This window comes from Diceros bicornis, chromosome 23 (genome assembly GCF_020826845.1).
Source record: "Diceros bicornis minor isolate mBicDic1 chromosome 23, mDicBic1.mat.cur, whole genome shotgun sequence".
In the NCBI taxonomy this organism is placed as follows: domain Eukaryota; kingdom Metazoa; phylum Chordata; class Mammalia; order Perissodactyla; family Rhinocerotidae; genus Diceros; species Diceros bicornis.
The window spans coordinates 17498540-17526176 of record NC_080762.1 but is presented as its reverse complement, the minus strand read 5'-3'; the positions used below and the strand labels follow the sequence as shown (position 1 = coordinate 17526176).

The following is a 27637-nucleotide window of genomic DNA, read 5'->3' as shown; positions in this document are numbered from 1 at the left end:
TGGGCCTCGAAGATGCAGTTGTTTTCAGATAGCGTGAATGCTTTCAGAAATGTCAGAGTCCTAAAAGTACATTGGTGTTAACATCAAGGCACTTCCTACTGACTGAGTTGTGAGACTCTGAGCATCAAATACAAGCACAGCAAGGAGTCATAACACAAAAGTAGGCTCTGACAGAAGTTTAATTTTTTTAATAAGTAGGGGAGTGTTCATATTGAGTATTTTATTTCTTCTAATAATTATGTCTGTTCATAATATTTACATATATAGTTATTCCTATCTGGGTAAGCATTGAAGAATATACACATGGAACTTGTTACTTGACCAAATGATCTTGGCAGAAGGTTAAAAATAGGGTGGATTTATTAGCACAAATAATAGGATGTATGATGAGCACAAATAATAACCAGGTAGAAGGTGGCATAGGTGGTCATACACAATAACTAAGGAAGAGAGACAATTCAACGCTGCAATTTAAAATATGAATTACTCAATGTCCTGAAGAGACAAGTTAACTACATAAACTAAATCTCTCGTTACTAAGAAATGAAAGCTCTAGAATCAAGATTCCCAACAAGGAATACAACCATTTTAAATGATAAAAACAGAACGGATCAAAATGCCTTAATGACAAGCCAATAGGTTAGGTACAGGCAAAGCTTAACATATCTTTATGGCAAAAGATACCAAGTTTCAAAGACAAAAGTTCATAAGAAAGGGACTTAAAAGTTTACAAAAAAAAACCCAGTCATCTCAACACTGTGGCTCAGGTCTGAATTACCCTTGTCTACACAATAAGATCATGTTCACACCAAGAATCAGCTGGTCAATAACCCAGATCCTTTCCTTCCCTTTAGTTCTAGTAAGAATACTGAGACCCAGGAAAGTACTAACATTGAAAGATTAGGAATATATCACTTTAAGAATCATTCTACACTGGGAAGTTACTAAGTACAGAAATAATGAAATTACCTAAATTAAACCATACTCTTGATGTGTAATGTTTAAGTAAACGTGCAACAATAAATTTTACAATCCTTGCTTATGTATATCTTTTATCAGATGTGTACGGTGTTTGTGGATTTCAAAAGACTCATCTATACTAAATTTGTACTCATAGTTTGCAATTTTTCAGAAAATTTAATTAGAAAATTTAATTTGGGAATTAATGTTTAAATCCTCAAGAAAAATTGTTTTTTTCTCTATATGAATTTAATGAAGTGATCATTAAACAAAGTACACATAGTTTTGAGTATTCTTCATGTCTAAAAGTCCCTCAGACAACGAAAGAAAATAAAATTATTATTTTACAAATTCATACTTTAGAAGAAAAAGTCTGTAATTATGGAATCCTAACAGCCCCTGCTAGAATCTAAAGAAAGAAGAGATTTTAAAAGGACTTAAGAAAGACGAAGCTTGAGTCATCTCTTCCTCCCAAACAGTTATTTGCTTGGTTTTAAAGACAAATGAATCATAACTTAGTAGGAATCACGTTTCCATATTAACCACCCAGGTGGATGCCATGATACATGACTGAGACTACTGCACACTCTCTCCTTCCAACCACAGGACTTAAGTGTTGAAGGGAGGTCCCCAAAAGAGAAAAAGAATTTGAAGCACAAAATGTTGGCTCAAGAAAGAAAGGAAAACTCAAAAGGGCAAAACTTCAGAAAGCTACTATTTGATCAGTTGCCAGATCTTTAGGAATCTCACCATGAAATAGTGAGAACGCCTTTCCAGGAAAAAAAAGCAATAGTCACATTTAATCTGACACTTGAGAATAAACACAAAAAAATTTTAGAAAAATCACATAATTTTGGCAAATCATAATAAATATTCACCATACTCAGCACATTTTGGATGAAAAAGAAAACACAGGAAAAAAATAGGAAAAGAGTTCACCTGCCGTGTTAGCTTTATGAGCACCACCTTCCTGGCATCTGCCCCTGCGTGGATGAAGGACGGGACCTCGGGAAGACCCTCCCCTTTAAAAAAAGCCAAACCAAACCAAACCAAACCAAACCGAAACGTCTTCGGGAATACAGGTACTCTGTTTGCAAACTTAAGCACCATGTCAATTAACTCGACTCAGGTGTTGCTGTCACACTGTCCTACACTGATTATACAACTTTCCAAGTCATGAAGATAAACCTGAAATTATAAACCTGATGGAGAAGCCGATATTCAGAATGGCACTCAATATGGCCGAGGGTTCTGGACATACATAAACACCACGATGATGTCATGGAGGCGCTGTGTTGAGTTGGGGAGGATAAAATTTGACCAGAAAGCTTTTCGTGATTACGGCTTTTTTCTCATTTCTTCATCCCAATCAAAATCTAATGTGTCATCCTCTAGTTCTGGTAAAGTGAAGAGAGAGTTTTGGGGAAGACACAATCTTTCAGTGGACCCCGCCAGCTGAAATGTTTTCCTTCTCCTGCCGAGCAGTGTAGCTGTGGTTGTAGGAGCAGGGCTCGGGCCTCGCTCAGTCCAGTTCTTTCTTCCAGGAGGAGGAGGGGATTCTGATTTGGATTCAGAGGAGGAAGTAAAGGAGAAGTCTGCCAATCTGGCTAACGTGCAAGCATGAACCTTGCTGCTTCTATTATTGCACAAAACCTCTTCCTTTTTGTCTCTCTCACAACTAAGATGAAAACGCCCAGTCTCGTTCCCAAGCCCTAATTCAGGCTGAGGAACTCTCTTTTCAGGGGCACATTCCCTCTTCTCTCCTGATCCGTCTTTCTCTGGTGGCTGCTGTGATACCTCCTTTGTCTTACCCTGCAGCTGATCTGAGCTTCTGTTTCCTGAGGTGGAAGCCAACTTTTCTGGACCCTTCATAGGCTGAGCTGCTCCTCTTCTTGTTTTGAGTTGGGCAATTTGAGGACTCTGAACTGCTAGCTGAGCTGTGCCAGGAGACACACGGTTGTGGTCCTCAGGGGAGTGGGTCAGTTTTGACTTCTGTTTGAAAGTAAATTTTGCCAGTTTGGCCAGTGGGGGACCCGGACTCTCAACACTTTCAAGTTCAGGTTCTTCCAGTTGAGCAAGGGACTTCTGTCTCTTTCTTTTGGGAGTTTCCAGCGTTCTTCCTGGGCTATGGACAGCAACGGACTGAGGACCCGAAGGGCTTTCGGGCCGTGTAGGTGCCCTGGAGGGGTTTCTGCACAGGGCCTGGGCCCTCGCCTTGCGCTGCCTGTGCAGCTTCCTGGGGACGTGATGAGTCAGTACTGAATCTGCTTCATCAGCAGACGCTGCTGCTTCAGAAACCAGCGCTGCCTTTTTTGCCTTTTCACCCTCAACGTTGTCTGCCCTCAATGGAGCGTCTTTCTCTCCTGGTGCTGGAAGGGGTTCAGTTTCCAATTTGCTCCCTTGGCCTGGCTCACTCTTTTCCTTACCCTGAGATTTGTTGTTGGAGATTTTTAAAGCCATTTTTTCCCTGGTTGTTTTGGGACTGGGAGACACAGGAACAGTGTTTTTAGGTTCAGTCTGATGAGTTGCCATGGAGTCAAACCAGTCCAAACTGTCATCTCTGCTATTTTTGTGCTCAGCTGAATGCTTTCTTCTTGCTGATCTATTAGGCTCCAGATGGGACGGGGGACAGAGAAGTGGGCTTCCTGGGAGACTGCCTCCCGTACAGGGGGTATGCATGTCACAATGCATTTCCTGCTGTGGGGATGTTCTGAACCTGGGTTCTCCCCCTGGATCATTTCTTGAGGATGCTAGAGCAGTCTCTGTCTCCACTGCTCGTGGCTGGGATTGGTGCGCAGTCTGGTTCTGTAACCTGCAGCAGAGGTACATAAGGAAAACATGTATTGAAGGGAAGAGAACTTGCTGTAACCTTCTCATTTCTTTAGTCTCTGAGGCACCCTCTAAAGGTTTATGTCCCGCATAATTCCAAGTTAATACCAAACACAGGCCCTTAGAGCAGCAAGAGGAAATTATCCTTTCATGAGTATATAATTTAAGTGCTCTGATAATCATTCTAATTTAGTCTAAAACTGTAGTAAAATAAATAAAATGAAGTAGCAGGTTTGTTACATTTTTAGATCTCTCTGAAAGTCTAATTCATTTAAGATTGTTTGAAGGTCAGCATAAAATGTGTCTTATCTCTCATATTAAATGTTCAACTACAAGACAGCCTGGTAGCTATGTGCACAGTGGCTGACTGCTGAGCAGGAAAGTGGCTCTAGCTATTTGGTAGTCAGTTTGCAGATCAGAACCAAAGGGAAAAACTAGAAATTATGATCTCTCACATCTCTTTACCTAAATGAGGTACTGAATTTTAGTGTATCTAATAAGTCACCATCTTCAGGAGTAAGAGACTGACTCCTCTGTATGGTGGCTCCCACTGTCCCCTCCGGCATTCACACTCGCGGCAGACCTACCCCAGGCAATTGCGACATCTTTCATGCAAAACCCAGCCATGTTTCAACACGTGCTCTGGGCAGCTACTCTCCATCAAAGGTGATACAGAGTTGAAACCTACTGACTCTCCCAGAATGAAGGATCTGATCAGTGATATTAATTTCAAATTTTGGGCGTATTGGAAACTGAAATAATGCCAGAGGACCAATTTCTAACAAGGATTGTAGTTTCTCAAAAGGAAGTCCTTTAGAAAGCTCTTCCTAACAACCTAGAAGCCCCTTTTCAAGGTAAGTGGCAATATGACCCTGCTTCCCACGCACTAAATCTGAAAAGGAACTACACCAAAAAGCAGATGAGTAAATTACTCTAAAAATCATGAGAAATCATACAAAAAAGGAATAAGAGAAAATACATTAAATTTAAATTTATTTTAAATTTAAATATTTTAAATACATTAAAATATTAATGGTAGATCTCTCTGGGAAAGAAGATTGTATGTGATTTTTGTTTTTTATTAATTCATTACTGTTACTTTTCAAAACACTCTATAAAGAACATGTATTACCTCTTATAATCAGGAAAAAAGACCCACAAAAAATTACTGCAAAAATATTGGGTTATATTCACTCACAGTAGACTTGGAAACATCATACAGCAAAATCCATGTTCATTGTAGTCACAACCAAACCAAAAAAACCAAATAGCTTTCAAAATGACTACTATCGAGTATACTTCCAGCATCAAATTGAGATCAGGGACATTCACAATTGTTAAAGCTCCTTAACAATGTCCTAAAAGATGGGGAATTTTAAGGTGTAGAATAATTTAGTTCTAGTATCTTTGTCTAATTCTGACTTGGGGAATTAAATGTTCCCCTACATAAAATGTATAGTTTTACTACACCTACCTAAAAGCATCTTTGCAGCACTCTGTTTTGAGGTGGGTAGAATAGCCACCATTTGAGGCAGGCTGTCACTAGTAAAGCATTTTCCAGAATAAAAGTATGATAAAAACACAAATAGTTTTATTATTAACATGTGATCTCTTTCAGGAATAGAGAACTCCTTCCTAGGGGGATAAACCCACAGGCTGCTGGGGTTTTCTCACTTGGTAAGATTAGCTTTTTGTGTTTTGGAGGTAATTTACTTTCATTTGCAGGGCACTGGTTTTGTTGCTTTGAGGATCAACACTGCAACATGCCCCTGCATTACAAAGAAACACCAGAAGAAGGGAATATTTTAAGGCAGAATCCTATCTTTTAGATCATCACCTACTCTTTTTTTTTTTCCCTTCTTTCCTTCCAAGAGGGTCATTTTGAACTGGTAAGTCCAATTGCTGTTTTTCTATCACATAACACTGATTTTGAGCTGCACATTCCTTCCCTTCCTGAATCGAGCATGTCAGTTTCTGGTAGTCAAAATGGCCAGCTTCTGGACAGTCAAAATGAGCAGCCTCTCCAAAAGCAAAGCCAAGCCCAGAGCAGGCCTGAAAAGGATCAGCTGCATAAAAGAACCAAAGGAACAGCTCTGATCTTAGCACCACGCTCTGGATCATTAAAAAGCCAGGAGACCAAAAGAAGTGGGGGCTGATTTTACACCAAGTGCAAGTTTACTGCAGGCTGGCACCTGGGTATTAGCAGGACAAAGCAGTCCCCACACTTCCCCAGGAAGGCTGTGCTGAGGTTTGACAAATTAGAAAGAGAATGCTGCTGGACGAATGGAGTGAGCGAACAGGAGAGAAACACCAGGAAAAGAATTCTCAAGGTTTTACTTAATACAGTCATGGGTCCTAACACGGTCCCCGAGTTCTCCTGCAGCTGCTCCACTTCCACGTGCCCTCTGTTCCCCAGACCCCGGCGCTGAGAGCAACACCCATAACCAGGCTCGGGTCAATCATCAGGCCACTCACACTGATCAGGAAGATACCCGAACGGATACACTTGCCATTCCTCATTCCTATCTCACAGGGACAGACTTCAAGTCTAGCTTTTTAGAAGCTCATGTATTTGGGGAGCGTGCAAACATTAAAGTTCAGGCAAAAATTCTTCAGGTAACGCATGTGACACGGTCCTTCCCATGTGTCCACGTTTTAACAAGTCATTAGAAAAGTGAGCTGTGAAACATTGCTTTTGTCATTCCTGAGCTGTTACCCTGGAGGATGAAAAACAAATTTCCCTCTTTAACATAAAATACATCACTCTCACTGGGGATTTTTTTTAGTCCGTTAAATATGCAAATTTTTAAAAGTCATGAATTTGGGCATGTAGAGAAGGAAAATCAGGATGCTGAAGGAGGGTCAAAGCTGCTGCTAATGAACCAGCAGGGCCTTGCTGGGGTGAAAGTCGGTCCTAGTTAACCTCTAATCAATCCATCACTTTCCCAGCTTCTAGTTTAGGCTGGACTGAAAGCAGCCTGGGCCTGTCTTCTACCTGTGATTTTCTGTCACCAGGGTTATATAAAGACTATTGATCAATATTTATTATGCTTGGAAGAAAGCTTTAAAAACAATAAGAATAAAATTAAAATATTAATAAAGACTACAATTCTTTGTGTAAACTCCCTTGCACATGTCCCCTCCTGGTGAGGAAAAATGATAAAGCCAAGTTATTAAAGTATTTTGTGCCTGGGTCTGGCCTGGGATAGATCACTCTCCTGGAGCCCAATTTCCTCTTTCTTAACAGCAGTCCCAGCCACCTCTCCAAATAGCACTGCTCTACTTCTTATATTGAGCCAAAGAAAGAGAAGAGGAGGAAGTGGTGGTAGTAAACAGGTAAAGCCCACTCACCCAGGTTTCTTGATGCCATGGAAACTGTGTGTCTTGGGTGTAAACTGTGGGTGGCCTACATTGGCACTTCTCATGTAATCAGGACCCAGTGGTACAAACTTACTACATAGTAAATTTATATATAGCTCATTATGCATAGTGAAGGACTAGTCAGTGTTCTCCCTGAGGCTCACCAAACCAGCAAGCCAAGGAAATGCAGTGTGGAAGGCAGTCTCCCAAGATGGCAGCCATCAATTCCTCCATCCCTGTATGTCTATGCCACTCCTCCCATCAAGAGGGGGTGTCTATTTCCCTTTATCTTGCATGTGGGCTAGCCCCGTTACTTGCTCTGATCTATAAAATGTGACAGAAGTGATGCTGCACCAGTTCTGGCCCACCCCGTAAGAGGCATGGCAACTCTCACTTTTGCTCTGTTGGAGCCCTAAGCTACCAGGTCAGAATTCCGACTACCCTACAGTAGAGACAGCCCAGCCAACCCCAACCATTTAAGCCACTCCAGCTAAGGCACCACACATGTGATGGAAGCCATCTTAGATGTTCCAACTCCAGATGAGCTCCCAGCTAAACGCAGGTGTATGAGTCACCCCAGCAGACACCATGTGGAGCAGAGATAAGCCATCCCCACCGAGCCCTCCTGAATTTCTGACTCCCAGAAAAGTGAGCACCAAAATGGTGGTGGGTTTTTTTTTTTTAAGCCGTTGAGCTCTGGGGTAGTTGATTATATAGCAATCATAACTGAAACAATCCCCTACAGAACAGACAGATTTTCCACTTAAGTTACACTTTCTGTGTTTCACTAAATGCCAAGCAAGGATTTTCCATTATATGCCTTTCTCGACTTTCTTTTCTCACCTTTCAAGTCTTCTTAGCTCTTCACTCAAGAGGTTGTGCAGCTCCAGCTTCTCTAGAATAAGTTCACACTGCCTCTGGTACTGCTCCAGGGGGTTTTCAGGAAAGGAAGTGTGGAGTGCATTCACACCTCCCAGCAGTGCACCTCCCTGAAGGAGTGAGAAAATGGAAAATACCAGGGAGAGTCACCAAGCCAGCCTGCAGAGAGGAAGTACACACTGTGGACCACTGACCCAGATGGCTAAGACCAGCCCTCTACCCATCTTGGGTATTGGAACCACTTGGGAGCTTTTTCAAATTTCAACTGTCCTCTCCCCCAATTCCTGGTGGCAAGCATTGTTCTAGGAAGACACGCTGTCACCAGTGGGACCATGAGCATCCCTCAGGTGTGTTGAGGAGAAAAAGGATTGAGACCCACTACTTTACACCGATGGGCAAAAGCAATGCTACTAATGCAGAGAATGTTCCCATGACAATTTGTTCCCTTTTTAAAAATGGTTTCCTTTGGGCATTTCTAAGAATTATTAGGTCTAGAATATGATCATTTTTATAACTCCTGATATGCCATAAATTACCTTTTTTTTAATGCTTGTAATTAGGGTTCAAATACGAGGCACAAAATATCCTTACCTGCATTGAGGACTCCATTACTGACACCACCGTAATAGCATCTTCCAGAGTCACAGTGTCACGAAACATCAGGCGAGCATGAGCTAAGAAAATAAGATGCATTTGGAATTATGAAGATAGGAATTTTTTAAAGAGTATTTGAGGTGATAAATGTAATACTCTACCTGATCCCCCCAAATCGTATTTTATAAATGAGCTACAAATAACAAATTAATTTTACTAGAAGAAGCACAAAAGTCTAAGTTCAACTAGCTTTAAGGTTGTTTCTCTAATCATCGGCCTAATTCTTCTGCACAGCCCATGGCAATTCTGTGTACGTATTTTTATATGGAAAAGTACCCTGGGCCCCAGCAAAGAAGGGAGCTATATAAGCATATATTTAATAGTCAACAATTTTTAATCTTCACTTTCTAGTCTATTATAGAAATACACGAAATTAAAACGCATTTCTCATCTCTGACACCTCTCTTTATCCATGAGCTTTTCAAAACTACCAAACTCGCAAACCCGAATTTTGGGTATTTCTTGTCCTAATATTAGCTATAAATCCTTGAAAAACTGAAGTGTATTTGTTTTATAGAACTTTTTATTAAGCATATATCATGATATGATAGTCACGTCACATGAATTTTTTTTTAGAATTATTTAAACAAAGGCTAAATGTAAAAGCCAATGTTAGAAAAAAACCTCTTGAGATGCATGTGAACTCTATGTCCGCAGGTAAATCTCATGCCTTGGGGGTGGAATAAGGCATGGTATTATTAATTCGGTGTTGTTACCTTAGTGGTGGGCTGCTATATAGGAAACAATTCCAAACAAGGAAGCATCCCACCCAAAATGCTGGTAGAACTGCCAGTGAGAAACAAAACATCATTAAGTAAGCCTTCTGAAACGAACGATGTCAAATTGTAGGACGTCTTGAGATACCACGAAGATTCCTCTTTCTTAATGACACTACATTTCGCTCAACACCCATAACCTGTCCCCAGAAGAGGGGGTTTCATAGCTCAGAGCCTTTACTTTTTATAACTTCTCTCTCTCTCTTTTTTTTTTTGTGAAGAAGATGAGCCCTGAGCCAACATCCATGCCAATCCTCCTCTTTTTGCTGAGGAAGACCGGCTCTGAGCTAACATCTATTGTCAATCCTCCTCCTTTTTTCCCCCAAAGCCCCAGTAGATAGTTGTATGTCATAGTTGCACATACTTCTAGTGGCTGTACGTGAGACGCTGCCTCAGCATGGCTGGACAAGCAGTGCATAGGTGCGCGCCCAGGATCGGAACCCGGGCTGCCAGTAGCGGAGCGTGCGCACTTAACCACTAAGCCACGGGGCTGGCCCCAGAGCCTTTACTTTTTAAGTGACTGTGAGCACCTTAGAGTAGGGACTATCCTTCTCATCTTTGAATTCATGGTGCCAAGCCCCGTGCCCTGCACCTATTGGGCCCCCAATGAAAGTATTATTTGTTGAATGAAATAAACCTTCTGCTAATCGGATCAAGCTTTCCAGCAGGCGGATGGTTGTCCGGGCAGCATTCCGGGAATCGCTCTGCCTCTGCATCTGGTAGTAGCGGAGAAGAACCTGATTACCCACGTCAGATAGTGTGGGCTGCAGAGTCCTGATGAGGCAGAAGTAGGTTTTCATTTTTTCCATGCTCCAGAGCTTCTCTGATTTGCTTGGGTAACCTGTATAGATCAGGTGTGGAGGTCAGTAATTTCTAAGAACAGGCAAACATTTCATTTTAAGGGTTTTGATAAAGTTCTTGTACTAATTTTTAAAAAGGTAACTTTCAGGTTTTGTGGTCACTGAAACCTAGACCTAATTCTGCATAGCATATAGTTTGAGAATAAGCAGTCTTAGGATCTAAACTTAATAAAGATAAGCTTCCTACAGGGGTTAAAATGATTCAGAACTATTCTGGTCTGCCCTATTGTAATAAATAGTACTTGAGTAAATCTAATTTAATTGAAAGAGAAGCCCACATTTAGAGATTTCTGTTTCATAATTCAGTCCAGTTTTCTTTGCATGCAAGAGGTGAGTGGTCATTCTATATCATAAGGTTGCCCCCTTTCATCACAAAGGATGTATTTATCAGCTACGATCTCATCAACGGCAGGGAGAGAAAGGCCCTTCTCCTTCTGCTCATTATTCTGGGCTCTACTAACTGGCTTTTCTCACTGCTTTCTGTCTAAGCATCTCTATTGCCCATTAGGTAGGGTACCTTCGGTATTTAATTTTCTTCAAAGAGAATTTCATTTGGTTATGTCCACTCTTTCTTTGTCCATTTGAATGATTTGTTTGCCTCCACATACCTTTGTTTTCTAAGATAAAGGAGGAAATTATACGATCCCAGTCTTCATTCTTGGTATCAAGCAAAACCAGGATCAGGTCAAATCGACTTAAGAGTGGGCTGCCCAGGGCGATGTTCACAGACACGGACTCGCGGGGGTCGTACTGGCCTTTGGGGTTGGTTGCTGCCAGGATGGTGGTCCTTGTGTTCAGCTTGCACACGAGGCTACCGAAAGAGAGGGTACAATTCACTGACTGTTAGATTCACATAAAAAGCAAAATTAAACTTGTTAATAAAAAGGGGCTGCTCTTATGCCTTGCAAATCTGGAGAAACTCGTGTGAAAGAGAATGTGGAATGATACAAGGAGGTATCACAAACACCAAGTTCAACCAAGTACATTTACAGAAGCCTATCTTGAAGAAGTAAGTGTTCAATAAACACTTCTTATGCCCCTACTATGAGCAGAGCCCTCTGCTGGGCGCTAAGAGGTACACAAAATTAAACCAAACATGGATACTGCTCTTACGGAGCTCTCAATCCACTACTGATAACGGTAAAACAAGGCAGAATATGGTAAGTTCTAGAAGTTCTAGAAGTACAAAGTTCTCAGGGGAAGAGAAGATGATGTGTATTCATCTATGTGGGTGGAAGAAATGATCAGACAAACATCACGAAGGAGCTTTTGAACTGGGCCCTTCATGACATCTGGACTTTTTTAAGCAGAGAGAGATACATATTTGTGGAGGAAGTGAAGGTGGGGGGGTGAGGGTGACTTCGGAGAATGGTGAGTGGTTGAAGCAAAAACTTTCTGTGTGTTCACTTAGTTTGATTTTTATAAAAGTGAAAGAAATGAAAGAGAGAGAGAAAGGAGACGAGGGAGGTAGGGAGGGAGGGAGGGAAAGGAAATCACGAAAAATAAGGATTGATTAGCACCAAGTTTTTGAGGAGCAACAGTAAAGGCAAGGCTGAAGGGGTGTGGGCGTTAGATGGGGACTGACTGTGGATGGGACACATGGAGGAGCTGAGGGCAATGGTCCAGGGAGAGGCAAGAGAGTCCCAAACAGACCACTGGCAGGACATGTATGGATGTGACATAACCTAGATATTGTTTTTAAACTTATCAATGATGGGCAAGTCCTCAAAATAATATGGCATATTCACTGACAACAGCCAATGTAAAATTTTTGTCAGTAAATTTGTATGCTCTCCACTTGACGACTGTTTTCGGTTATAGTGGCATGTCTGCCTCTCAGCAGTCACAGCCCCATGACATCAGCAAACATGTGCCACCTTTGTTAATCCCTAATCTATTTCCAGTCAGCTCTAGCAATTACCTCATGCCCTGAGACTAAAAAAGTTTGAGCATCTTTATTTGTGGTAAACGGCACAAGAAGACACTCATTAAAGAAGGGAAAGACAAACAAGTCACTTTCACTGAAAACTAAATCTCCTTTTTAAAAAAATCACTGAAATGAAAAAATTCTGAATAGACAGTCCATATCTTATAATTTATGTGCCAAAATAGCTTTGTAAAGGTAGTTGTTTAGAACTCAGAATCCAGTTTGCCACAAAAACAATGTAATAAATGGTTCCTAACTAATCCCACAAAAGCACATTTAATCCATACTGAAGTGAGGCTGTTTGCATTTATCATAAAAAAGGAATACTGCTCTAAGTATTCCTTGTAAGCAATGGAACAAAATACAAGTGCATATGAAATAATTTTTTAAAAATTATTTTCAAGGTGAGGTAAAATTGTTTTTTCTCTCTCTGATTAACAAATATTTATAAGCCATTTCTTGTCTGCAAAGGATCGCACTGAGAATTCAGAAAGCTGAATTCTGCCTTCAACTAGTTAACAACAGAACTGCTGGAGGGTGGGGGGACTCAGCGCCTGCCAGACAGCACGTGTGCAATGGATGATGGCGTGAATATCAGCAAAGAGAAACTTCTGTGGAGAGTGCGGGACATCTACAAGGTATGTAATCTTAAGGCTATCCATGCTGTGAGAAGGAAAATGAACAAGCAAAAACAGAAGGTAGTGAATTATTCCTGAGGTAACTGGAAAAAAAATGAAAAGAATAAGCTTAAGGAAGGGGACTAAGGAAGATCTACACGTGAAGAAAAAAGGCTGCCTGAGGGGCGGTTAGCGGAAATGTGAGCCACGAACAATAGAGGGGCAGGCAGGCGAAGAGGAGACTGTGTGGGGTATTAAGTCAGGCAGCTCCCGGCAGCCAAGAAGAGAGATGAGGACGCTGCCAGGAGGGACAGAGTGGTCTCTGGTCATTTGAAAGAGGGGAAGGCAGTATATAAGCCTGGTGGTTGCAGACCTGTGCTACAAACAGTACGGCATTAAAAACTGAATGGGGCTTTAGAAAACACGATATGTGCACACAGTCTAATTCTAAGTAGTTTGTGTATAGTAATGGCTCACTAAACAACGACTGAATGAATGAACTCACGAATTAGTGTAAGGCAATGGTCGTTTTTCCAATCCAATATGAACTTCACCTTCTTCACTAATAATAATGAAGATAACTACCACATTTGTCATACTAAGCACTGTGTTAGTCTTTAGGTATACATATTATCCCTAATCTTCACAACAGCCTGAAAGGTAGATATTATCATCAACTTAGAAATAAGGAAACTAGAAATTCAGAGATGTTAATAGCTTCCCCAAGGCTACACAGAGAACAGCAGAGCTGCGATCCAAACCCAGATCTGCTAAGCTCCAAAACCAGTGCTCTTTCACCTCAACTGCCACCCCGCCGCGTAACATTTAAACAGCTCCTGGGATCTTAAAGATTCTGCCTGATGCTTTAGGTATTCACTGACTTGCCTTATTTTTCCTACTGAATTTGACCCTCCTTGAGGGACTGTGACTTATTGTTATCCTCACACTGCCTGTCACACAGGAAATGCTCAGGAAATGTTCACTAAATAATTGATAAATAAAAAATAAATCTTTACCTCAGTTCAGTATTTCTAAAATTCAGAGTTATTTCATACTCACAGGCTTCAACAGTTATAAAATAATCATGCTAATATATATATTTTTTGCATTAACTTCAAGGAGTGATAACATTCCAGTTTTTGAAAAAGCTACTGTTCCATTTTTAATCCACTTGTTTAAACTTTCCTACAAACATAGCAGTAATTTTTCTTAACATTGTAAAGTTAGGTTACATAAATTATTTTTACCAGTACAGGCCCTCCTGAAAGTGCCCTTGTCTTTGTGATGGTCTCCCATTACTCTCATTACATCCTTTACAGGTGAGCCCCGTCTTCACTCATGGCTTTAATCACCATCTATATGCTGGCATTTCCAAATTTAGCTCTAGCCTGTGGCAGTGGTTGCTATGTGTTCACCAAACTTTGTTTTCCTTTCTCCCTGGGAACAGAGCAAGATGATATTTCCCATCCTCCTTTACAGTTAAGTTGGACTGTGTTAACAAGTCTCACCAATGGAATGGGGGTAGAACAACATATGCCCCTTCCAGGTGGGCACCTAAACCCTTCCTGTGCAACCTTCCCGGTTTTCTCTGTCTTTGCTACCAGAGTATAGACGAGGATAAGGTCCTAGAATCAGAGAGCCACCTGAGGGAGGGAGCCTGGGCCCTGAATGATGGTGTGGGGCAGAGCAACCTACCCTCAACCCACATCAGCTTGTGATATAAGCAAGAAAAACTTCCTTTGACAAAATATTGCAGGAAAGAGATGAGCATAGGAAAGAAATGACCGTTTTCAAGGATTAATGAAAGAGAATAGACAGCTCAGAAATTCGAGGCTTTGAAGGGTTGGAAAAACAATTGCTTCTAGACCCCAGATAGTTAAGAGGCAAGACTGAAAAGGTCTTTGAAACAACAAAGGCCTAGTAAATTTTCTCAGTTGTATAAAGTGACCCAGATTAAGGGTGAAGCCTTCAGCTTTAGATGGCCTCAAGGTAGCCACCATTAAGTTGAATAAAAGAGGAATAGAGGCCATACCCATGTTCACTATTTCACAATAGCCCAGAGGTGGAAGCAACACAAGCGTCCATGGATGAACGAATGGAAAACAAAATGTGGTATATATTGAACTTTGAGGACATTACAATAAGTGAAATAAGTCAGTCACAAAAGATAAACACTGTATGATTCCACTTATATGAGGTACCTAGAGTAGTCAAATTCATAGAAACAGAAAGTAAGATGGTGGCTGCCAGGGACTGGGAGAGGGGAGAATGGAGAGTTGTTGTTTAATGGGTATCGAGCTTCACTTTTGCAAGATGAAAAGAGTTCTGAAGATTGGTTGTACAACGATGTGATTATACCTAACACTACTGCACACTTAGAAATACTTAGGATGAAGCCGGCCTGGTGGCACAGTGGTTAAGTTCAGTGTGCTCTGCTTAGGCGGCCTGGGGTTTGTAAGTTTGGATCCCAGGCGTAGACCTACACACTGCTCATCAAGCCATGCTGTACTGGCGACCACGTACAAAATAGAGGAAGACTGGCACAGATGTTAGCTGAGGGTGAATCTTCCTCAAGCAAAAAGAGGAAGATTGGCACAGATGTTAGCTCAGGGCGAATCTTCCTCAAGCAAAAAGAGGAAGATTGGCAACAGGTGTTAGCGCAAGGCCAATCTTCCTTACCAAAAAAAAAGAAATAACTAGGATGATATATTTTATGTTTTTTTGCCATACTGAAAAAAAAGTAATGGTGGCTATTATGGACTGAATATTCGTGTTCCTCTAAAATTCCCAGGTTGAAGTCCTCATCCCAGTGTGATGATATTATGAGTTGGGGCCTTAGGAAAGTAAGAGGTTTAGATGGGATCATGAGGGTAGAGTCCCCCAAAACGGGACTAATGTGCTTATAAAAGAAAGAGAGACCAGAGCTCACTCTCTCCATCTGCATGCACCCGGGAAAGGCCATGCAAGCACACAGAGAGAAGGAGCTATCTACAAGCCAGGAAGCGGCCATAAAAAGGAACAAATTATTGATACATGCAACAACCTGGGTGAACTTTGAAAACATTATGCCAAGTAAAAGTTTCCAGATACAAAAGAGTCACATCTTGTATGATTTCATTTATATGAAATGTCCAGGAGAGGCAGATTTATAGAGACATAAAGTAGATTAGCAGCTGCCAGGGACTTGGGAGAGAATGCAATGGGGAGTGACAGCTAAAGGCTACGGGGTTTCTCTCTGGTGTGATGAAAATGCACAGGAATTAGACAGTGGTCATGTTGTACACCTCTATGAATATACTGAAAACCTTGGAATTGTAGACTTTAAAAGATGGATTTTATGTGGTATGTGAATTATATCTCAAAGCTGTTATGAAGAAAAGTCAGTTAGAGGAAAGGATCAAAATAAATGATATGCTTGTAAAAAACAATCTTTGACCCCCTAAAGAAATCCACCCAAAAAATGGAGTGAAAAACCCCACAAAATTATACAAAATAAAAGCTTATTAATGATATTCTCACAATACATTTTACAGTTTTGGGTAATCTTAAATGCTAGGTACACACACCCTCCCTCATTTTTCAAGGTTGATCAAGTTGACAAACTACCTTTCACATCTAGGTTAACTCAATGAGTGGTTACAAGAGATTTACAAGCAGTAGGAATAGGAAAGAGGAAGGGGTGAAAGTATTGTTGGTATATATTATCTAGAAAGAACAGAAAATTCTCTAAGGGCGTGATCTGAACTCACACTTTCACACCTTGGTGGCAAGCCTGGATGCCTCTAAGGAACACTTCTCAACCTGTGCCACAGCCCTTCAGTCCCGGAGGGGTCAGAGCCCTCTCAGTGGGGTTGGGTAGAAGGACTTGCTCCCTCCTCTCCCCGCCTTTCCCTCTAACCTGAGGCGAGTCTGTGAAGGACGCCATCAGAGATGCAGCTTCACAAGATCCTGGGAGCAAGAGGCAAATGGTGCCAGGGCATGAAGCAATCTTACCCTGGCGCAGGGGTTCCTATGCCTGGCTCGGCAATGAGAACCGCGGTGGGCTTTAACAATACAGACTCCCAGTTCTACCTGAGATTCTGATCGGTAAGCCTGGTGTGGGCTAGAAATCTGAACACCAGCCGAGTGGGGATCTATGGCTGTTAAAATCGCAGTGTACAGTAAATGTTTACTTGTCTGTCCCGCTACAGGGTTGTGAGCATCTTGAGAATCAAGGCCTTGTCTTGTCATCTTTGTGGTATTAGTAGCTAGCAGAGAGCATGACATTGCTTAGTGCTATTGAGCAAAACAATAAATTGCCATCTTGCTATTTTCAAATTTTAGACTGTACTTCCTACCTCAGCATGTGAGTATAATTTAGTGGCGCCAACTACATAATTGCAAGGTCAAATTTTCTCCTAAAACGTGTCTTCAGCAAATAGAGAGGATATCCTCTATTATTTAAGAATCTACTGATACCCCACCCTTGATGAGATGCTATCCCAGTTAAGTTTGAAAAGAACCTTGAAAATAATGAAACATTATCTTTCCCAAATCCTGATTTAGTTTAGCATTCTACAGCCTTAAAGATCATCATCACAGAAAGCTCTCTCACACGACTTCACACTGTCGTGCGGCATTGTGCTGCCATTTACCAGGCACACAGAGCGATTTGCAGAGTTTAAAAACAGGTGAATTCAAATATTTTTTAAGCTCATACTGCATCATTTGCTTCTTGGTTTCCTCCTCTATTTCATTAAGCACACAGGACAAAATGTAAGGTATTAAACTCCCAAACTTTAAAATGCGTTCAGATTTAAATAACATAAGCCAAGGTCAACAAAATTATTGGTCTTCTCAAACATGTACTGATTCAATAAGATCTATATTTTGGTTACGACACTATAAGTTACATTTTAGTAGACTCTAGGCATCCTGAGTGTTTTAGCATTTTTTTCTGACTACCCATAATAAGCTTTTACACCGCAGAAATCATACCGACTCGTTCCCTCCTAGCCACGTGTGCATTTGAGTGGTGGGTGTACGGCTTATAACATGCCATAAGGGATATGCCCATAAAGTTTAACCTCAATTCAAAAACCAATCTGTGGAACTGGCACAGTTATATGAACAATTAAGTGTGCTGTTCTTATTCTTTAAAAGAATTCTCTAACTCTCTGCATTTTATATAAAGTGACACATTGAAAAAAAATCTCTGAGAAATTCCCTGCACCCTTCAAGACCAGCCAGAAATTCTGATCCAGTAGTTCACACTAAATCCTTAAGGACATTATAACTCAAATCAAAACTCCTTCACAAATCAATCAGACTTTAGTCACCCGAGACATGAGAGAGAGAAAGTAAAAGCAGATATATTCAAGAGTTCCTAAAAATGATGTTGCAAAGTATGAAGCATCTCAAAGGAAAATCTGGAGAAGATGTGGACGATGATAGCTCAGCGAAACACTTCTATTCTAGGGTATATAGTCATGTGCCTGCATAATGACGTTTCAGTCAATGACGGACTGCATATATTAGAGTGGTCTCGTAAGATTAGTATCATAGAGCTTGGTTGTGTAGCAGGCTATACCATCTAGGTTTGTGTAAGGATACTCTATGATGTTGCCACAACAACAAAATCACCTAACGACGCATTTCTCAGAACGCATCCCCGACGTTAATGGACAAAAGACTGTAGAAGCTTTTGTATTGCTAGCCAAAGGAAAAGTCTTTGAACTGGAGAGTGAGGAGCAGGTAAGGTGTTTTAAGGGTAAAATTCAGAGTATCTTTATTTTATTTTGGTAGAATACGTGATTAAGTATTCCTTTTTTACACTTAACCCTTCTCATCTACTATTAATTAACATCTTGATATGCTTTACGTCTCTAGTGACATTTCCTCAAGAGTCCTGCATTTGGCAATAGACTATATTCTTTGCATCAGGATGATTAACAGGCTTCTACTTAGGGAGAATGAACTTAATATTCTGAAGGCTGTTAGCCAAAAAATTAGATGAGCTACTGTTGGAGGCAGATCCAACTTTTTCTTAATTGTAGAGTGACACACAGAGTAAGTGCTATGAAAAATGAACACATGAGCTAAAGTGGAACTCCAAGAGTGTTTTCATTGGTTCCTACCACCAAGCAGATGACAGATGTACCTGTTGACGGAGGGCACACTTAACTGCTGGCCCGAGAGCAAAACCAACATGTACCATTCTTGCACTTTTCTCTCAGTGATATTATGTCAAAATAAAAGTTAGAAACTGAAAAAAATTTAAAAGGACAACATGGATAGAGGAAAAAAGATCATATAACTGGTGGTGACTATGATCTGGGGAGAAATTGTAAATACTACAGAGCTTGACCAAGAGTCTATAGCTCACTATGTACAGGCGACTAAGTACTGTCTTTAAAAACCCTGCCATCTTTTTTGTCTGTCTCTTTGAAACCTACTGAGCTCAAGACTTTTCTCAGAAGGAGCTACCTCCTTTTTAGGCTGATTCACAAAGCCATTCAATCTGTCCCAGCAATGGGACTGTTTCCCAGCAATGACAAATCTACCAGCACTGACAATTGTTGCGTGACTTGTTCTTTGGTATATTCCTTAAGTGATTCTTTTGTCCTCATTATAGTCCTGGATAGGCCAACCACTGGCATGCCCACCACACACATAACCCCACAATCCCTTCTATGTAAACTGCCATACAGGAGCAGCTGATCGGAACAGAGACTGGAACCTGACCCGAGAGCAGTCAATCCATAAACTGGCCAGAGGCCTCTGAGCTGGTCTTACGTAAATCTTCTAATAGGGATGGTAGTATCTAACTGCGCCTCTCGTGGGGGTATTTGAAATGGACACAAGAGGGAGAGCTGAATGAGTCTAAAAGACCCACAAACACAAAAAAATCAGTGACACAGAAAGTATCTGCCTCACAACAATGGGAGAGCGGGTTTGAAGATGAATACATTTCTGATGCTAAAGTGGCAAGAGAATATACAGCTGCTATTTTATATCTACTTTGAACAAACTCCTATCCCCCAAATTATGTTCCAGTCACCAAAAGACGCAGCTTTGGCTATCCCGTGTACAGCAGGCCTGGCTTAAGGTCTACTTCAGGTAACTTGAGATAGTCTCATTATAACTTCAAAAAGCCTTTATAGTTATCCACCCTGTAGCATTCACTACTTCATCTGGAGCAGAATCCTGCTTTGGCTGACTGCTCAGGGTTCCTAGATGGATGCAGGAGCCTGATGATGATGATGATGATGATGATGACGACGATGATGATGGGCCATATTCACTTATCACAATTTCAAAATCCAAAAAGCTCTGAAAAAGCAAGTTTTTCATAATTAATTTGGCAGCAAAATCTGACCTAAATTGACGTGACTCTTTAACCCATTTAGTGTGAGAATTCATAAGTTTCACCGTAGAAATAAAGTGCTTGATTACAGGGTGCTGTCTCAGACATTGCTAGGAGGTTTCATAACCAGCCAGCAGCTGAATTTGTTTGTCACAGCTGAGTTTGTGGGCCAGCCCAAGGGCACCTTATAGGTTATTCATTTACTCATTAGATGCTTGAATTCCTTATATACATATTTTCTAGTCTAAACTTGAAGATCTCTGTAACCCTGTAGGCAGCCTACTTGATCTCTAGGTAGCTCTGACCACTAAGAAGTCTTCCTTGCACTGATTCTAAATATGCTTCCCTGAACTTTCTAGCCATTGATTCTAAAGGATACAGAACAAGTCTAATTCCCTTATAGCTGAGCCCTTTGAAATAACTGTAGATAATTATCTCTTTTCATTTCTAGAAAAAGTAATTTTTCTAGAAATGGTTCAAGGAAAACATGGGTTATGTTTTAAAAATATACAGTAAAAGTTGGTATTATGAGTTAAACAACAAAAACGAATAACTTAAAAAACAAAATGTTGATTTCCAGGTTTCCATAGGATAATGGCAGCTGCTTATATCCAAATCTCTCAACGTATCCTCCAGAGACCTTACAGATAAACAAGGAGAGCAAATAAGCCCATAAAACAAAACAAAAAATAACAGTGTGAGAGAGAATCCAACAAACTTCATTTTACATGTATACAGACAAACAGACAAGGCGAATCTAGAATCCGTACTGGGAGAGAAAGATCAGTAGAGACTCATGAAAAGGAGGCGAGAGCGGTGGGCTCCTCACGATGGTGGAACATAGATAAAGCCAGCCCTAGAATGAGAGAGGCCCACACGGGATGCGGAAATACTGAGACCCCATGAATCAAAGCAGTGACCTGACAGTTCCTGGGACTCCAGGTGGCAGCTTTGGGAAGGGTCCTGGAGTAGATGGAGGTGACCTACAAGGGGCAGGAGTCCCTTGGAGTCTTGGTGATCACGGGAAGAAGGAGACAAGCAGTGGATATGATGAAACAAATGAGAAACACAAATTCAGAAGACACATCAACCATCTCCCTTAAACCTTAGAAAAAACACTATCTGTTAAGTAAAATGCACTCAGCTAAGATTACTCTGAACTAAAAGCTAGCATACCATCCAAACCTCTCACCATCACCTTAATAGACTACCTATTATTAATGACTCAGGAAAAGATAGGACACTTCAAAATGAATGGAAATAACATGCAAGATCCATATAAAACTACTACAAAAGTGAAAATACCTCAGTTGATAAAACCCCCTATCCCACTCTCCCCCCCCAAAAAAACCCACAAAGTAGAAGAAATCTGTATATAATACCCTCACTTGAATTAAATATCCTTAAACGAACATTTGCATATGTGAAAAACCACTCCAAACCAGAAATTCAAAAACTCAGAATAGAAAAGCATGAAAACAAGAAAGATGTATATCTAGAGATGATTCAGGGAAGAAAATGGGGAGAGGGAGCAAGACAAAATAATTTCAGAAATGAACATTCAAATCTGAGGCGCCAAAGAGAGAACAGACAGGACTGAAAATATAATAAAGGGAGCTAAGGAGAGGAATAAAAATGCCAAGAGAATAAAAACAAATACAAAAGAGCTAAAAAGACTAAGAAAAAAATTGGTTGCTAAAGACCCTAGGCAAAGAAGACCTAACATACACGTAAGTAGAATTTCTGGAAAAAAACAAAACAAAGAACAGAACTAATATATAGTTCAAGAAAAGTAACTATAATCAAGAAAATTTTCCAGAAAGAAAAGAAGACTTCTACATTTCAAAGGGCTCACTAACATCTAGAAAAACTGACCAAGAATAATCAATTGAGACATAGCCTAGAAAAACATTACACATTTAAAATATAAAGAAAAACATCCTTTTAGGCCTTCAGGCAAGAAAATCAAATTACCTACAAAACAAAGTGCATCAGAATGGCCAACAGCAACATACAAGGCAAGACTGCAGGAAAGAAAGTGTAAGGCTAGGCCTTTATATCCAGCCAAGCTGTCCTTCAAGTATCAAAGTGATGAAAAACAGTTTGAAACATGCACAAACTCAGTACAGTGCTCAGGAACCCTTCCCAAGGAATCTGTCAGAGGACGAGCTTCACTCAACCAAGAGACGACGGCGCTGCTCCAGCAAGAGGACTGATGGTGGGCACTGAACACACTTAACTTCAGATCTAAGACCAAAACAAAGGAAGGGATACAAATGGAAGAAGAGTATATAAGTGCTGTTTGTCCTGACAAAGTATAAACAATACAGCCATTTTTTAAATAGAAAAGAGAAGGGAGAAAGGAGGAAGTAGAACAAGTCATTGGTTACGACATGGGGAACAAAGTCAAAGGCTATTATTTAAAGCTCCCTAGAGAAGATAAAGGGGCAGCAGAAATTATAAAGGGTATTTTTTTTTTTTTTTTTTGGTGAGGAAGATTGACCCTAAGCTAACATCTGTGCCAATCCTCCTCCATTTTGTATGTGGGACACTACCACAGCATGGCTTGATGAGTGATGTGTAGGTCCACACCCAGGATCTGAACCCGTGAACCCTGGGCTGCCGAAGCAGAGCACATGAATATAACCACTACACCACTGAGTATTAAGGGTATTTTTTAAAGGTAAGTCCTAGAACAGGTGTTGTCAAACTACACCCAGCTGGCAGGTGACATCCAGCTCACCATCTGTTTTTGTAAATACAGTTTCACTGGCACACAGCCACACCCATTCATTTACATATTGTCTATAGCTTCTTTTGTTCTGTCTGCATCATAGACACATTGATGCAGTCATATTGTCTATATCAGCAGAGGTGAGTAGTTGCAACAGAGACTGTATGGCCCACAAAGCCTAAAATGTGTACCATCTAGATTTTTTTTTTTTTATGATCCTCCCCCCCCCTTTTTTTTTTGCTGAGGAAGATTAGCCCTGAGCTAACATCTGTGCCAATCTTCCTCTACTTTACATTCGAGCTGCCACTGCAGCATGGCTGATGAGTGGCGTAGGTCCACACCCAGGATGCGAACCTGCAAACCCAGGCCACCGAAGCGGAATGAACCAGACTTAACCACTATGCCACAGGGCTGGCCCCTATCTGCATCTTTATAGAAAAAGTTTGCCAACCCCTAATGTATAAGAAAAATGCAAACCTTTCTAAATGCTGAACACAGGGAAAGAAACATAGTAAGTTTAAAAACTGAGACAGTTGACACCAAGCATATTGGTAATACCAACAAATGTAAATGTGCTTAACTCACACATTAAAAGAAAAAGATTTTCAGGTTATTTGTAAAGGAAAGCAAAATAAAATAAAACCATGTCTATGCTGTATACAAGAGAACAAACTGAAATCAAAAGCCTAAACATAAAGGAATGAGAAAAGATATATTAGGAAACACAAATAATATGAAATCAGGAGTTGCAATTTTGATACTAGGCAAGGTAAAATTCAGGCCATAAAGCATTTAGACAAAGAAGCGCAAATGCTAAAGCCACAGCAACTACTTTCATAAAGCAGAAATTACGAGAGATGCCAAGAGAAACCGACAGACACACAATAATAATAAGAGACTTTAACATACCACTCTCAGTCTAAGACACATCAAACATACAAAGGGTAAGTAAAGATACAAAAGACCTAAACAACATCATTCATAAGGTACAGTTTGTGTGTGTGTGTGTGTGTGTGTGTGTGTGTGTGTGAATTACCTTCTGATTATAGAGAATATAACTACTCAAGCATTCATGGGCCAGTCATGAAACTGGCTTTATATTAAGCCACAAAGAAAAAAACCTCATGAAGTTCCTTAAAGTAGAAATAATACAAGCAACATTCTCTGACCACAATGCAATAAAACTAGAAATTAATAACAACATCAAAAAACAAATAAATAAAAAAAGGTCCTTCTACCTAGAGATTAAAAAACTCTTTTTAAAAACAACTCTTGGGATAAAGCAGACGTACAAGCCAGAATTGCAGAATTTCTAAAAAATATATAAAGAATTGACAATGAGAACACTGCATACAATAATTATGGGATAACACCGAATCAGTGCCAAAGAGTACATACATTATGCTATCTTTTGCATAATAAAGAGGAGAGATGCATACACATGTACACATACTCCCACCCCCGTGTGTTTTTTGCTTATTTTTGTAAAAAAAAAAGAAACATAGGAAGGATAAATCAGAAACCAATGAAAAACATATCTGTAAGGGATAGGAGACAATATAATGGAAAGAGTAGGGATCTGACTGTGATTTCTTTGATATATCTTTTTATACAGTTTTGACTTTTGAAACATGTTTTACAAATTCAGAAAATAAAATTAAACCAAAAAGATTGAAATAAGCAAATTTGAAAAGTAAACACAAACATAAGTTTAAAAACCTGTTTCCTAACTGTATATCAAATCAGTAATATGACCACACAAAGAAAATAATTAATTCAATTAACTTTTGAACACGCACTCTGACCACAGACAACCTTAGTTAAATATATTCTAAGCACAGAAAGAACTGCAAAGAAGGCTTGAATATTACTCAGTTTTTTGGTGGTGGTTGTTATTAGCAATGCAGTTGGTCTACTAATTCTGAAACTATTTTGGAGACGCAAATGAGTTCAGAAACACAGAGTCCTGAACACCTTCATATACATATGAAATAAAATAATTTTGGAGAGTCCTAAGTATCTTCTCACTGTGGCCTAAGAGGATACTGGCCAGCAAATACAGTCTTAGAAAAAGTACATAAATAGTTGCACAACAATGTGAATGTACTTAACACTACTGAACTGTATGCTTAAAAATGGTTAAGATGGTAAGTTTCATATTATGTGTATTTTACCATATGGCAGGCACTGAGCCAGGACACTGACATATATTAACGCTAAGTTGAAAATATTAACAGTAAGTTGAGAACACCTTTGGAAGAAAGACATTGCTATTTTCATTTCACAGACGAATAAACTGAGGCTAAGAAATGACAATTATCTCGCACAAGATCAGAAAGTAGTAATAGAAGCTGGAATTGACTCCGGGTCTCTCTGACCCCAAGGCTTATTCTCTTTCCACCACAACCACATTGTCTTTTCAACAATTTAGTAATTTACAATTAACTGTGTTGTTAATGAATATTAACAATTTAGTTTTGCTTTATTTTTATATTAGTAAATGTATTTTTAATTAATTTTTTTTATTGAGGTAACATTGGTTTATAACAGAAATAGAACAAAGAATCCTAAAATTTATATGGAACAACAGAAGACTCCGAACAGCCAAAGCAATCCCGAGAAAAATGAACAAAGCTGGAGGCATCACACTCCCTGATTTCAAAACAGCATGCTTTATTTTAAATGAAGGGATATTCACTCCTTTTGTCATTGTTAGATATTTGTTGTTACTGAGTAGCGATGGTGGCAGTTTTAGGTAATTTTACCGAGAATTCACAAAGAGGAAGATCATTCCAGAGAAGTGTTTGGTCTCTTCGACAGCAACATGCTCTTCCTGAGGGTTCTTGTTTCAGGCCACAGCCTCTGTGTGGAAATCGAGGATAACAACTCAAGGTAGAAGAGATTCAAATCCTAGTTGTATGCCTGCTCTGTTTTAAAATAAAGTTTAAATTTTTGAACACTGTAAGAAATGTGACGTTTGGTTGAAACACATTTTCAGGCCAGCAGGCATTGGAAACACTACGTTCAGAAGCAAAAGCAGCTACTACTAGATGCTCGTCAGCATGTTGTGGCCTTGTCACCCCCGCAACAGGCTGGAAGGCGACTGTTCAGTAAGTTCAGAGACCACAGAGACCAAGCTCTGTTGTTACAAGGTAATTAAACAATATTGTCACAAAATTGAACAAGAAACCCTTTCAAGATGGAGAGAGAAAAGGAGCAAATCACTGAAGGTCACTGCATAATAATACAGTTATGCAATGTTTAGGAACTGTGTATTTAAAAATGCATGATAAAAATAAATAGTATAAATGTCTTTATGAATCCAGAAATAGTTATGTCGGGGGAGGAACAAATCGGAATGCCACTAGCATCTATACCAGACAGTCAATGGATAAGACTTGGTGTAATGATAATAACTAGAGAAGAACAAAGATCCTAGAATTCCTGGAATGCAGTAAATTACAGTAATTTTTAAATGAAATATATATGCTAAAATGTTTTGAAAAGTAAAAATTCTTACATAAATAAAAAGAAGTTGGAAGGCTAACATACTAGTCGTGATCTATGCTACAGTTCAAAGAAGTATTAAAACTCTGGGTAGTAGCCAAGAAAACAGAGAAACATTTGAAGAATTTTATCTTGAAAAGATAATCATACAAATGTCTACCATAATAACAACCATAATATCAATGCCTGCCGTGGTGCATTGGTCTAAAAAGTAAGCCCTTCAGAAAAGTTCATTAAATCAAAGCATTCAAAGTGCTTCTCAGGGAAAACTCCTTTCAACACATATTATACATTTAACAAATGGTTTAAATTAGAAACAATGAAAAATTGACTGTAAATATGAGTAGCAAAATAAAATTCAAGTCTCTAGTCTTCTAGCTCTATATATTCTCCTTTCCCAATAAACAAAAAAAAATCCAATCTGAAAATTATTCTTTAAAATTATTTCCTTTGAGGGGCCAGCCCAGTGGCACAGGTTCGAATCCTGGGCACGGACTCAGACACTGCTAGTCAAGCCGTGCTGTGGCGGCATCCCACATACAAAATGGTGCAAGAGGGGCACAGATGTTAGCTCTGGGCCAATATTCCTCACACACACACTAAAAATTTATTTCCTTTGGGAGATATCACTCCAATTTAAAAAAGGGTTTCACTGATGATAAATGTAACCTCTCCCCTGGCACTGTGATCCTTTCCATCCCCTTCCCATCTATCCTTAGGTGGTGTCTTACAGGCAAGTCCACCATCAGGGTGAAAGCTTGGGCTGTGGACTTGTACCTGTTCAGACACTGTTATCAGTCAGGGAGGAGATAAGTATATAAAGAGTAAGTGTTTAGAAACTTCAATAGCAATTTGACAGTGATTTCATGTGTGTTGAATCTAAAAATAAAATATATGGGTTTATAATTTTTTAAATTAAGGGTTATTGTGGTATAATTTACGTACAGTAAAATTCAACTTTTTTAGGTGCTCCTCTGCAGTCAATTCCCTCCCGTGACCCCCAACCCCTGGCAACCACTGATCTGATTTCTCTCCTTATAATTTTGCCTTTTCTAGAATTTCATATCAACAGAATCATAAATTATGTAGTCTTTTGTGCCTGGCATCTTTCATTTCACATGGTGCTTTGAAGATTCAATCATGTTGTTGCATGTATCAATAGTTTGTTCCTTTATATTGCTAGTAGTAT

General features: G+C 39.9%; 1 protein-coding gene across 3 annotated transcripts in view; it reads right to left on the bottom strand.

Moving 5' to 3' along the window:
• Nucleotides 1–169: 169 nt before the first annotated feature.
• MCM9 (minichromosome maintenance 9 homologous recombination repair factor) overlaps nucleotides 170–27637 on the bottom strand; it is an 86520-nt gene continuing 59052 nt past the window's right edge. Inside the window, exons 9-13 of one of the 3 annotated variants that reach the window (XM_058566378.1) lie at nucleotides 10927–11129; nucleotides 10096–10299; nucleotides 8620–8702; nucleotides 7993–8138; nucleotides 170–3772 (exon numbers count right to left, since the gene is read on the bottom strand). In XM_058566378.1, the coding sequence (XP_058422361.1) occupies nucleotides 2299–3772; nucleotides 7993–8138; nucleotides 8620–8702; nucleotides 10096–10299; nucleotides 10927–11129 (2110 nt within the window). In that variant the 3' untranslated portion in view covers nucleotides 170–2298. Of the gene's footprint in view, nucleotides 3773–7992; nucleotides 8139–8619; nucleotides 8703–10095; nucleotides 10300–10926; nucleotides 11130–19390; nucleotides 20174–25486; nucleotides 25869–27637 lie in introns of those variants that run through there. The other 2 variants (XM_058566380.1, XM_058566379.1) reach the window with 2 other exon arrangements.